General features: G+C 35.8%; 1 protein-coding gene across 4 annotated transcripts in view; it reads left to right on the top strand.

Moving 5' to 3' along the window:
- The window catches only part of FNDC3A (fibronectin type III domain containing 3A), a 203,532-nt gene that overhangs the window by 146,160 nt on the left and 42,864 nt on the right, over positions 1-14,508 (top strand). For all 4 annotated transcript variants that reach the window (XM_027848140.1, XM_027848141.1, XM_027848144.1 and 1 more), the window contains 6 exons: positions 1,501-1,658; positions 3,986-4,045; positions 4,483-4,621; positions 8,722-8,775; positions 12,712-12,836; positions 13,959-14,133. In XM_027848140.1, coding sequence (XP_027703941.1) covers positions 1,501-1,658; positions 3,986-4,045; positions 4,483-4,621; positions 8,722-8,775; positions 12,712-12,836; positions 13,959-14,133 — 711 coding nt within the window. The remainder of the gene's footprint in view (positions 1-1,500; positions 1,659-3,985; positions 4,046-4,482; positions 4,622-8,721; positions 8,776-12,711; positions 12,837-13,958; positions 14,134-14,508) is intronic.

Genomic DNA, 14,508 nt, shown 5'->3' with positions numbered 1-14,508 from the left:
ATACACCAGTTTTTATCTACATTAAGTAATTTTACTTTTAAAGTTTGTTTGGGGCCCTGGGAATATAACATGTCTATTTTTGCAAATCAGCATATGAATTTAAAAGAATACTACCAATGTCTGTTTCTATATTTTTACTTGAAAAGGAATCTTATGGCTTTAACAGCATTAGCGTTTGAATGTTTACTTATATAATCCTAGCAATTTCATGTAAACATAATAGCTACAAGTATCTCTAACTAACAATAAAGGATCTCAGGCCAGCAAAAATAGTTATTACACTTGGATCTTGGATCTGTCACTTACTACCCTGGGAACAATAGGACTTAATTTCTTTGTCCATAAATGAGAAAGTTAAATTTGGTGACTTCTAAGGGACTGTCTACCTCTAAATTTGTGATCCTCTGATAAGAATCATTAATACTTGCCCTTATTTTTGTAACAAATATTTTTAGCCTACAATTTCCATCTACTAAAGGTAAAGCTTGAAATGTGCATAGGAAAAAAGACCCCCTTGTATTTCAGGACATTTTTCCTAACATGTCCTTTATGCATATTAAGTCTTTAAGAACACACTTCTTGAATTTAGATGACTAGAATAAGTAGCCATGGTTTTTTCCCCTACAAGATGACAGTCCCATATTTTTTTTTTGCCATCAGAATAAGTTGCAGATGTCATGCAGATGTTTCACCAGCACACAAAATTAAACCCACCTAAAGTTGTATATCTTCACAATTCATCCTTCCCAACAACTCATTCTTTCCCTACCTCTTACAGTTGCTAGCATCCCTCTTCCTCTGGTCTTCTCACACTTAACAACTACAAATTTATTGTCCATTCCTCTTTCTCTTTTTCCCTCCCATCTCCTTTCCTCTTTAGAGTATATAATCCATATATGCATACCGTTAACATGTTCTGTTTTCCAGAATATTGCTCAAATTTACTCCTTATCCCCCATTTCTTGTATTGACATTTCTTATATTGACAATCTCTGTTTGAGCCTTTCTCCTAAGCAGAATAGACATATACAGAAAATACAGATAATTATGTTCTGAACTTGAGATTTAGAAAAAAAAATTATTTCTTTTTTTTACAATTTGGGGAGGGGAGGCAGGGATCTACTTAATTCCATGGCTCCAATAATCCCAGTAACTTTGAATAGCCCTAAATGTTCCCAGACTTGGCACACTCTCTGACCTTTCACCAGTATTCATGCCCATTTGAAAATTGGCATGTATCTCCAGATGAACTATTGTATATAAATGTGTGTATCTTTAACTTTATATATATGTATGTGTCGTATATAATGTTTGCTTCTTTTTCGTGTGTTTCATTCTACCTTCCCATTAAATTAAAAGCTTTTTATGTGTGTGTATTAAGAGTAGGAAGTCATGCCTGTTCTGAACTTCTGTTGTAATTCTTCACAACACACTTACATAATCACATTTCAGTCACTACACGTATGTTTTAAAGAATTTCTAAATGTTATATTTTAACAGGTATCAGACATACAAGCAAGAACAGTAGTACTTACGTGGTCACCTCCTTCCAGCAGCATTGATGGGGAAACAGAGGAAAATAATGTACCAGAGCTATATGGTTATGAAATTCTGGTTTCAAATACTGGAAAAGATGGGAAATATAAAAGTGTTTATGCGTAGGTATTTTTCATTTTTATTTTTCTCCCTCCTATTACATAAACTACTTTCCTACTCTAAATTGGTTAGATGAGCCACATGGCATAATGGATAAAGGAGTCAGGAACACCTGGTTTCAAGTCCTACCTTTGACACATGCTAGCTGTATGACCACGGGCAAGTCATTTAACTTGTCTCTCAACCAGCTTTCTAAAATTCTAAATCACAAACAGGTAACAAACTACAGTGGTAGAAGCAATTTCTGCATTGGTAATTCTCATTACATTGATGTAATCACAGGTGAACAGAGAGCTCTCAGGTATGAAATGTTTTTGAGATTCTTCTTCCATTGACTTGATCTGTGGAAAAAAAAATTTATTTTAAGTCTGATGGTGTACATATATCTATAAATATAGTTCTTTTATCTGAGTATTATGCTTATGATCAAATTTTGAAAACAAGCTGTGGTTCTAAATGCCAAGTTTGAATGTGTATTGCATATCAACTAGCCATAAGTATGGTTGATGTTCCTCAATATGGGGAGATTATTATGAATAATTCAATATAACAAATGCTGTTTTTTTCCTAGACTTTGTTCATATACAAGTTAGTCTCTGCTATATGGAACACAGCGATCTCTTAGTGGTTAATTATATGTTGCATTACAAGTACAAAGAAAGACATTAAGAGCTGAATGACCAGGCCTACACCAGAAAGAAATGAGTTTTCTAGGCAGGCTCCTTAAAGAAGTAGCTGGGTGAAAAGAAGAAAAGTGAAGTTTAATAAAGTGTCAGTCCCCTAGAGCAGTCTTACAGAGTGCCTGGCCCCTTCTCTGCACGGACACCTTCTTGTTAACTAACAGGTTTTTTTTTTGAGGCAGACCATAATACACACCAGCTCTTTTCAGATAAAATAAAGGTTCTTGCTGTTCTGTTACTAATGGCTTCTATTCAAATATTTAAGATATTCTTATCTGTATCTGCACTGCAGAAAAAACCTTAGGCCCAAACTCCACCCCGTGCTACTAGGCTTTCTTCCTGGCATACTGCTCTGATAGTCTTTATTTTTTATGATGGCATTTCCTTCTACAGAGTTTGTTTCTTATAAATCTGGTTTTATCTGGATCCGTCTTGTATTTGTTGAATTATAGCAGTTGCTTATCTATCTGCACTAGCTTCTGTCACTGCTAGATGGCAGCAGAAGAAAGGAAGAACACAGAAAGCAGAGAAGAGGAGGAACTGAGGAAGATGAAAGGGAAGAGAATGACATGAAGAATGGAAGTAAAAAATAGATAATAGAGAGACCAACTACAAGGCAATATGATATAGGGATTAATTAGGAAGCTAGCCTCAAAATCAAGAAGATCTGGGTTTATGTCCCATCTGTGACACATGCTGGTTAGTGGTTGTGTGCCCTGGAAAAAAACAGTTATCTCTCATGGCTATCACCTATATTGGTCAAGGGAGCTTCCTCACCTGGGAGTTTCCTATATCATTGAAATCAAAGGTCTAATCCTCACTTCTAATAGGCTTAATATCCAGCTGTCAACACCTATAGCATCTCCATAGGTTAGAAATATTTCAATACAAACCATGGTAGAGAAATCTACTGCTGATTTGGGGTGGGAGGGGGCAACTCGTTGTCATTGAGAGGTTTTCTTTATTCAGTAATTCATAGGCTTTTAGGACTTAGAGCTAGAAAAGACCTTGTAAGTCATCCTGATCAACAACCTTACTTAACAAGTGAGAGAATTGGTACCCCGAGAAATTAACTTACCTGCGGTCACAGATTAGGGCTTGAACTCAGTTGCTCTGACTTCATATCCAGTGTTGTAGTATTCTTTCCGTTAGGCCACAAGTTCCATTCTTATGAAATGAGGTACGCTAATTTGAAGGAGAGAAAGTCTGGATTTTGGAACATTCTGGAAATTTTACTACATTCAAGCACTTCAGTAACATGAAAAAATGGCCAACAAACTGCAGATTTTGCTATATTTGCTATAGTTGTTATTTGTAAGTAATACTTTAATTGTGTAAAAGTAGTTTTTCTTGAGTAAGCTCAACGTCCCATCTCCTCGCCTTGTTCTAATCTAACAAAATGAATCTGTGTGAAGCCCTATCTTTGGAGTACATAGATACATTTCAGCACAGCTGACATCCTAATTATCTAAATTCTAGATCAGCTACAAAGACTCACTTACATGTACTAGAATCAGAAGAATATTTTTTATATAGATAGAAAAAAATAAACAACTAAAAATGTAATGTAATTGTTCTGGTAAGTATTCATTTATCACAGAATGATATGCCACAGAGTATAAAAGCAGTGGTAAATTTTTTTTTCCCAGTGGAGAAGAAACAAGTGTCACTGTAAATGACCTCAAGCCAGCAACAGATTATCATGCAAAGTGAGTAACACAAGCTATTTATTATCTTCTAGTGTAGCAAATGGCATTTATAAAAATGTAACTCCCAAGAAGGAACCTCTTTATATATATTCATTTTGGTGGGAAAACATGATTGAAATGGAATATATAGGCTTCTGTCAGTAGTACTTAGCTTAAGAATTATTTGTATTTTCATTGAAAAAATGTTTTTAACTTTAGTATTCTAATAATGTGCAAATAAGCACTTTGTAAGACACATCAGTCAACATGGAATCTGCCCAGTTTACTCACAATTTAATAATTATGCAATTTAAGAATTATGGGAAAAGTTCATTTTCTCTTGACATTTGTACAAAACTAACTCTTGAACAAACGTGTTTTAAGTATGTTAAGGGGAATGCTGTTAGCAGAAGAATCCAGGGATTCCTCTAGGTAAGCTATTTATTTTACTACTTTAGAATACAAGCAGAATGTAATTCCGTGAAGGGAAACCCTTCAGAAGCTGAAAGTTTTACCACCCTGAGCTGTGAACCAGATATACCCAATCCACCAAGAATTGCCAACCGAACCAAAAACTCACTCACATTACAGTGGAAGGTAAGAACGTTCTAAAAGGGTTTTTTAAGACGGAAAGCTGAGTGTTTTTATCCAAAGAACTGAATTCTAGTTTATTCTTAGAGAGATAAAATATATCGTGTTTTTCTAGTGAGCGACACATATCTGCATATTACTGTTCGTCATGTTTCAGTACAGCGCCGTTCATGTTTTTGTTAAATGCGTGAGTATGAGACAGAAGAAACTAAGTCATTATCAATAGTTGTCTGCGTGTGCACTTATGAAAATTAGGCAGAAGAAAAACAGACTAGAAATCCTTTCTAGAATTTGTGGAAACTGTTCAGCTTATAAAACCCAAAAGGCAGTCTGTTTCTTTGGTTCAGTTGCACATTATTGTTTCAGCCCCAGCCTCAGAATCCTAGCTCTGGAGCTGGAAGGGACTCCAGATACCGTTCTGTCCAACCCCCTCGTCCTGGAAACGAGGAGAATGAAGCCAGGAGAGCTTTAGCGACTTGCCCAGAGTCACGCTGGTAGCAGAGGAGGGAATTAGGAGTTTAATTTAGGCCCTCCGACTTGAAATTCAGCACTTTTTCTGCAGTACCATGCTGTGTGCTGCCTGCATGCCCTCGATGCATGCCACAGTTAGAGCTTTTGTTTTTATTGCTTTTGAAGAAATGGGGCATTTCTGATAGAGAATTATAAAAAATAGTAATTTCTTATATCATAGCACTATGCTGACTGTTCAAAGATGTCTTTCATTGCTTTCATCTCTGTATATTTCAAGAACATTGTCACCCACGCACTGATTCCTATGAAAGTATCTTGAAGGTATTTGATGGTGTTTATGTCCTGATTTGTTGGACATGTTTTTGAAAGGTGTAGCTAATAGAGTTTCCATTTGTGCCATGTTTTATGATTTATATGCATGACATAAACTATGTCACTTGACTCTCATAAATAATACCCCTGTTGTGAGGTAAGTAGTCTTGTATTATTTCCCAGATTGCAGATAAGGAAACCAAAGCTAAGACTGCATATTGAATGAATGCATCTGTTAACTTAAAATTCTCAAGATATTCATATTTCTTAGAGCTAATGGACCTTCCCTCTTCCCCTTGAGTCTACTGATAGTTGATGAGCTATTTCCATGGAATTAGGAAACATTGTACAGGTTATGTGAATGTGCGTGTGTGCATACAGATGTGTCTTAAAGTGTTCCCGTGAAGCCAAGGAACTAATTTGCTTGTGTAGTTAAGGACCTAAAAATCACTTAATTTAACATTATTTTTAACCAGCATGGTCAGAGAGTACAGTATTCTATTCCGTGGATTTTTCCAGTTAATCAAAAGCTGAAATTATGTCTAGAGGCACTGTGTTGTAAAGAAAAGAAAGTCAGAGTCCTGAGTTACAATCCAGGTCTTTCCACCTTTCTGGGCCTTATTTTCACCATTTGTAAAATTAGTGATTAAATTGGATGATTTTTAACATCCCTTCCAACGCTAATATTCTATGATCTGGAAGATTTGACGTGAACTGTATCTTTAATATCACTCTTGTAAAAGCCCACGAGAAGGGAGAAAATATTTTTTTTAATTTTTGAACTTTTTTCTAAGCTGTATTACAAGAAGCAGTCATTTTTCCAGCAACCACAGAACCAGTACACAGTCAAGAACCTGAAAATAAGCATAACAGGTCTCTGAGCAGCCAAAATAGTTTGTCACAAACTCCATTCAGTAAATTTCAGTTAATAGAAGAGTCCCCCAAGTCTTGCTCAGGTGTTTTAACTTTTATTTTAAATGCCTTTTCAGGGAGCCTGTTTATCTGATTTCCTAAGTCACCAAAGACAAAATTTAGCAGCAAGTTAGGTGGTCCAGCTTGTACAGTAACTGCTAGAAGTAGGCATTATGAGAGCCTAACAAGGGAGAGGAGACAGAAAAAATATAAAAGACAAACACACATTCAAAAATGGATAGGAGTTTTAAATCATTTAATATAAGGACAAGCATATTTCAGTAGCCCAAGATGGCATAGAAAGTAATAATTCAACAATTATATAGTCTGAGGTTTGCAAAGTGCTTTCCCCTAATTAGCCTCATTTGATTCTTTCATTGACTCTGTGAGCTAGGGACTAACCTTACCATTAACTGCATTTTACAGATGAGGAAGCTGAGAATTGGAGAAGTTAAGGGTGAAGTTAAGTGCTTTTCAGCCCAAGGGTGAAGCATGGGATTCAAACCCAAGTCTTGCCTGACTTTCTCTTCACAGTTCTTTCTACCCATACCACGTTGCCTTTCTGATAGCACTGTAGCCTAGCAACGTTTAAGGTTTCCATTAAAATAAGTTTTTAAAAATCATAATAGGTGTGAGGTACACGCATATTATGTATGAATAGCTTATTCTCAGTGTTGCCTGGAAAATGAGATACTGATTCATGGATGCACGCACACACACGCACACACACACACCCCCACCCACCTACTCACACACCCATCTACCCACCCACACACCCACCTCCCTTTTCAACAGAGAGTACTTAGCATGCTACAATGTTTTCTTGGTCACTTACTTGCATCATTCTAAGCATTCATAATTGAACTGAGCTACAATAGAGATCACAGTTTGATGTCTCCTTTTTAGTTTTTCCTGGCTCCTCTTCTGTGAGGCATTCAGCTGTCATTCCTGGCTGCTTTCATTGTATCTAGCCCAGTGAGTTTGCTGCTTCTAATCTGCTTTGGTCTGGGAAGTCAGATAACTACGCTTGTGAGGATTTAATGTTAAATGAAAGCAAATCAGTTTTTAGTGCATAAAGTACATGTTTCTAATACTAAAGCTTTTTATTTTGTTTGTTTCCACTTTTAGCATTCATTTTTATATTTTGAGTTCCGAATTTTCTCCCTCCCTGCAACTCCTCCCCCACCCATTAAGAAGTCATTTAATTTGATATATACATGTGGAGAGTCTTGCAAAACACATTTCCGTACTAGTCATTTTGCAAAAGAAAACACAAAAAAAAAAAACAAGAAAAAGAAAGTTTAAAAAGTGTGCTTCAATCTGCATTCAGAGTTTATCAGTTCTCTGGAGGTAGTATAGCATCATTGGTCTGTTGGAATTGTCTTGGATCATTGTCATGATCAGGGTAGTTAAGTCTTTCATAGTTGGTCATCCTTAACAGTATTGCTGTTACTGTGTACAATGTTCTCCTGGTTCTGCATACTTTATTTTATATCAGTTCACTAAAGTTCAGGTTTTTCTGAGACCATCCTGCTTATCATATCTCATAGCACAGTAGTATCCCATCACAGTCATATACCACAAGTTGTTCAGCCATTGTCCAGTTGATGGGCATCCCCTCAATTTCCAATTCTTTGCCACCATAAAAAGAGCTGCTATAAATATTTTTTTCTATAGAGATCCTAATTGGCTTCCCTGTGTTCTGTATCTTTTTTCTACAATTCATCTTCCTCTCAACTGCATAATTGCTATTTATTCCTAAAGTACAGTTCTATCCCTGTAACTTCTTTAAAAAAAAAAAAAAAGCTTCTGTAGTTTCCCATTGCCCTTAGGATAAAATAAGAACTCCCCTGCCATTTAACACTTTTCATAATCTCCCTTCAGTCTGTTTTCCTAAATTGACTGTACATTATTCTCTGTACACAGTACATGACAGTCAAACTGACTTACTTGTTCTTCCCTGTATATGCTATTACATCTCCCATCTCCATGCCTTTGCTTCCAACCTTTGTTTTCTTAATAATAAGTAACCTTTGTATGGTACTTTAAAGTTTGTCTAGCACAGATCTGGATTATCTCCTTTGATCCTCACAATAACCTTGGGAAGTAAATAGATGAGGAAATGGAGACTGAAAAAATTAAGGGACTTTCCCTAGGTCACACAGCTAGCAAGTATCTAAGGTATATTCTAACTCAAATCCTAATTCTTAAGTACAGTGTTCTAACCGTTATGCTGTCTAGCTGTCTCTTCTTAAAAAGTATCTCAATGACTGTTTTCTATTTCTTTGTTCTCTGTACATTTGCTATCAATAAAGGTCATAGCACATGGCTCTGACATAAGTTCTTTAAATTAAGTCCAACACAATAAATTTTTTTCAAGGGTTCTGATTTGTAATCGTTCTCTATTTTAGGCACCTTGTGACAATGGTTCTAAAATCCAAAGTTACCTTTTAGAATGGGATGAGGTAAGTAAATTAATACTAGTTATATCTGTATTTCCTCAGAGTGATCAGGGATCATGTTCATACTAACGCAAATATTGAGATCCCATGTTTTTAAAGCTCATGATATTGTGAACCCAGGCTTCCTATGAATAGTATCATACAATGAAATCTCATATTTATATTATTTCATTTTACTTTTCAAAATAATTTTTACCCTTTACAAAGCCTGTTGACCTTTTTTGCAGTGTTTGGTGAGAGGTAATATGTACAGAACCATATTTGCCTAAAACTTCTGTGCTAACTCAGTTGCTAAAGCTACTCTTACCACTGTAGCTAGCATACTTCTCTTGTAGTATAGCCTTTCTTTGCCTTGCAAAAAAGAAAGCAGTTTTAATCCTAGTTTGGCGGAAGAGTCTAGAAGCAATGACAGCAAAAACATTGTGTAGGAATTGTCAAATACAAAGGATGGTAGATCTGAATGCAGAGAAGAGCCTTAATTAAAGCTACAGAGGTAAGAATAGGGCTGCAGAGTGGATTATCTCAGGCACATCACCTCGTTGAGGTAGTTCTAATTTTCACTTTCAAAGTAGTAATAGCCAGCCAGATCCCAGACCCCTGCAAACCTTCTCTTTCCCATTCTTTCCCATTTTAGTTAGGTCACTTCATTGGCAAAGCTTAGACTCACTGCCTTCAGCTTTCTTTGCAAAGCTGCATACTGCTCAATTCCCTAGTGAGAAGATTGCACTGAAGCAGAGACCATGGCCAGGCCAAGCATGCCTTTATATGTTACATGTGTTTTACTACTTTTTCCCTCTACTTTATGCCTATGAAACCATAAAAATTTCTCTTTATACATCTGAAAATAAAGTCATTGTGCTTGCTAGTAAGAATAAAATTTGTACTTTGTTGTACTACTACTTTGTTTATATAATGAAACTAAGTTTATTGGTCTAAGTTAGCCCTATAATGACTTTACTACTACCACTGTTTGGTTTCTGAGATGTTGCTGCACTGCAAAACTCAAAATATCTAGGTGTGTGTGTGTGTATATATACACATATGCTTGTTTCTGTCTTTTTTCCCTCTTTCCTATATTAGTGTATTTTCTGTAATTTAATTCTTCTTTCTCTTATTTGCATGATTTTGTATATATTTTCACTTTTCTTTATAGACTGTATATCTGTAACTTTAATGGCATGATAATTTTCTTTTGGGACATTGGTATATCATAGTTTGTTCAACTATATATTCAGCCATGGAATATAATAGATTGCCTCTAGTTTGTTAGTGATGGGCGTAGTCAGTTAGTAAGCATTTATTAACTAACTACAACATGCCAGTTACTTTGCTTTGTGCTAGGGGATACAAAGAAAGGCAAAAGATAAGTCGTTGCCCTTGAGAGGAGTTCAAAATCTGATGCGGGAGGCAACAAACTCTATAAGGGACAAATAGGAAATAATCAACAAAGGGAAGGCAGAATTAAGTGGAGTTGGAAGAGGCTTCTTGTGGAAAGTGAGATTTTAGATGGAACTTGAAGAAAGACAGGGGCAAGTAGAGATGAGGAGGAAAAGCATGGGAGACAGCAAGTAGAAATGCCTGGAGCCAAGAGATTGCTGAGAACCATCATTTCTTTGGTGTGTGAAACTCCAGGGTACCTCTTCCAGTATTGGGACTTCCTGTGACACTTCTTGTCAGTTTCCTAGAACCACTGAGAGGTTAAGGGACTGGCCCCAAGTCTCAGAACCAATATGGTCAGAGGTGGAACTTGAATCACTAAGTCTTGCTAGCTCTGTGTATCATGATACCACACTCCCTTTCAGATCCAATTTGTTGCTATTAGGAATAAAGTTGCTTTGACTGTTTTTGTACAGGTAAGTTCCTCTCTCTTTTTTCCCTTCTTCCTTAACTGTGGAATAATGATAGGACTGCCAAAGCAATTCAGTGGTCTAATTCACACTAAGTAGTTCCATTGATGACCCTCAGGGTTATTAATAAGATGGTACTGCCATTTACCTAATAGACTTATGGCACTTGAGGAAAAAAAAATTTTTAATCATCTCAAAGAACTTTGCTGGTTTTTTGAAATTTGGGAAAATATTACATGTATTCTACTCAATGAAACAATACATCTCTTTGTTTATTTAAGGAAAATAACCATCGATTTTTTATTATCTCTGCTAATTTGGGGAAGATTGTGAAACCTAAGTTTTTACTTTATTGCTTAATAAGAACTATATGAATTATTTGGATATGACACATTAATGAATTGGTCAGTATTCTTAGAGTGGCAGCTGACATTTATATAGCACTTGAAGATTTACAAAATGCTTTACAGATGCTATTTCATTTGTGCCTACTACCAGTAGCTCTGTGAAGTAGAAATTATAGCCAGAATTATCCCCATTTTAGAGATGAGGAAACTGGGGCTTCAGAGTAGTTGTGATAGGCCCATCATCTCACAGCTCATAAGTGTCCATTGGGATTTAAATCTAGATCTTCCTAACTCCCTAACACTCTCTCCACTATGCCATCTGCTTCTCAAAAGGGCATCTACACCACTGACAAGCTCTAACTGTTGTTGACACCACGTCTTGCTCAAGGCTCTTAATTGCAGTCATTTTATTAAGTAACATTTTTGTAGAACAATTTAAAGAATTTCTTAGTGTGTTCTGTTCCTTTCCAGATAATACATGTAACTCTTCTCCCTTACTAACACTAGAAGGACTGGAATTTAAGAAGGTCTCAAAGGGCCAAGCTGCATCACTTAACAAGAGTTTATTTTTTATCTATAAGGCAAAGAAAATAGAGATGGGATAAAAGTTATTTCAAAATAAAATTATAATACATTTTGTGTCATTCAACATCCTTCTAGTGCTAAATAATTGTTAGCACTTATGTAGCACTTTAAGGTTTGCAAAGTTCTCACTTACTCCTCACAACCAACCTGCTGTAGGTGCTATGAGAATCCCCACTTCACAAAATAAGAAACTGAGGTAGACAGCAGCCAAGCAATTAAGTGACTCCAAGGTCACACAGGTTAATAAGTATCTGAGGCAGGATTTGAACTCAGCTAAAAGGAGTAGCCTGAGGGAAATAAATCCATTTGAATGGCCCGTTCAGTCCCTGAACTATACTGTGTTTTCAAGAGAGAAAAGGAGTTGGTGTATGTTGACTTGAAGTCTGACTTAAAAAAAAAAATACTGAATATATCTAATAGAAGAATACATACATTCATATATCTATCTATATATATCTATATATATATACACACATATATACACATATGTGTGTGTATAGATATATATGTAGATATATATAGAGAGAGATATATATAGATATATGAAAATATAAGCCCCTGATTGAAAGCTCTGAATCTGATAGATGAGAAGAGAAGTTTAGGTGTCATAATTTTTCTTTTCATGATGTTGGACTTAAATCAGTTAAAATGTATATTTAAAATTTGCCTCACAAACCCTAATGCTCCTTTACCAGCTCCACAAAAGCATGCATATGTTTAAATAGGGTAATAATTTATTTGCATTAGAGCAGTTACTATTTAGCACCAAATTTTCCTCTCTTTCTTATTTCATAACTCTTAGCTAGGAGGCATTTCTTTCCACAGGGTTTCTTTCATATATTTAGTTCAAGCCTTTCTATACTTGCAAATATAGAACTTTTTTTTTAACTAAACACATTGGTTTAGATTCTCCTAAAGCACTTTAATTTATAACTAGATAGAGCCATGATTTTCCCCCCAAATCATATATATAAACTTTCATTACTTTTGAGCTATCAGATGTTTGCCTTCCCTTGATACTTGTAGCTTGTATGTGTCTTTAACAGAAATACATTTGATGTATAGTATTTTGTTTATTACCCAGTAGGCTTTCAGTGTTTGGTGTTGATTTATATTTTTGTAACAATGTACAAAATATAAAATTCATGCTTTCATTTTAGGGGAAAGGAAATGGAGAATTTTGCCAGTGTTACTTTGGCCCACAGAAGCAATTTAGGATTACTAAGTTGTCACCAGCAATGGGGTGCAAGTTTAGACTAGCAGCCAAAAATGACAAGGGCACAAGGTAAGTCATATTATATGAACTAACATGAGAATTGCCCTTCAGTTTTCCACAGTGCTAATTATCTGGAGCAAATCCTGCTTTTAGAGTTTTAGTCATGTCAAAAGGCATTCTTTTATGACTCCTGCTAGGCCAGAGTAAACAAAAGTATGTTTGCCAGTAAAGTACTTATACTTAATTAAGGTCTCTTTCCCAAACCCCAAATCATGACCCATCACCAACCTTCTGATGATGTCTTTCCAAATGAAAATAGGCTAGTCCTTTGTTGCCAGGCCAGTATTTGAGGCCTCCCCTAGTCTGACATAGAACCTGGTAAAGCTTGCCCTTATTTGACATAGTCTTAAGGACCCAGGGTTGCTTTCATGCCCAGTGAGGCATTAGAATAGAACTTTAATAAAGGTCCCAAAGTAACATTGAAATGAATTTTAGATCATCCATCTAAATAGATGATCTACATTTGCCTCTGATTAGTGAAAATGATTGATAGTTGACCTATGATTTTTGTGATTGAGAACTGATTTTTCATGCAGTATATAGATAAAATTATTTTAAAAAACTTTGAAAATAGGAAAATTCCATAAAAGTATGAGGTGATGTCACTATCTTATGTGTCTGTAACTGCCCCAGAAATTATATATAACGTCTTTAAAGTATCTTTTAATTAGTTAGAGCTGTGATAGTGATGCATATTTTGAGGATTATGCTAAAGCAAGATGAATATATGTATGTGTATGACTACATATATGCATATGTACATATGCACATGCATGCATGCGTGCATAACAAATATAAGGTACCTAGGATTGTAGGGGTAGCAACCGGGAGGACACAGATGGGCTTTGTGGTGGTAATTGCATTGAGTCTTGACGTGATTCTGAGAGGCAAAGACAAGAAGGGCATGCATTGCATGCATGGAAAACAGCCAGCACAAAAGAACAAACACAGATGGGAGATAGAATGATGTGTATGAATAGCATAAATGAAAGGATATTATAAGAGTTTTACATTTAGCAGAAGGTCACTATGAAATCCAAGGAATTACTACCACTGCAATCATAATCTGTCATCATATCCTATTGTTTCTAGTTCATTCCATTCAATATGAATATTTTTTGTTTATAACAGTGGCTTTAGTGAAGAAGTCTTATATCACACCTCAGGCAGTGCCCCTTCCATGCCAGCAAGTCCTACACTCGTTAAAGCTGGAGTTACTTGGTTGTCCTTACAGTGGAGTAAACCCTCAGGAACACCATCAGATGAAGGAATCGCATATATTTTAGAGATGGAAGAAGAGACATCAGTAAGTGTTAATGTGTATTTTTAAATGAGGCATTTGAAATTACAGACATTTTTTAGCACAGTAGTATCCAAATATAATAAATGATTTAGCCACTATATAGTGCTAAATCTGGTGCATAATTTTTAAAAATTAAACGTATTCCCTAGCCATTTCTTCAGCCCAGCCACTAATTCAATTGAACTTTGGGAATTTGATTGTTTCTTTGAGGTTTCGTGTGTATCTATCTTTTATTTTACAGTGATGGGGGTGGGAGAAGGTACAACTCTACAACAGGGCAGGTTAATGAGGTCTCTTTGAGGCTTCAGTGAATAGCCCTGGTCCCATAGAGAATGGACAATATCAGAGGCACTTTGAAAACTAACAGAAAGTATTATC

Source organism: Vombatus ursinus, unplaced genomic scaffold (assembly GCF_900497805.2).
Source record: "Vombatus ursinus unplaced genomic scaffold, bare-nosed wombat genome assembly UNPS02005659.1, whole genome shotgun sequence".
Classification (NCBI taxonomy): Eukaryota; Metazoa; Chordata; class Mammalia; order Diprotodontia; family Vombatidae; genus Vombatus; species Vombatus ursinus.
This window is presented reverse-complemented; position numbering and strand designations above follow the sequence as displayed.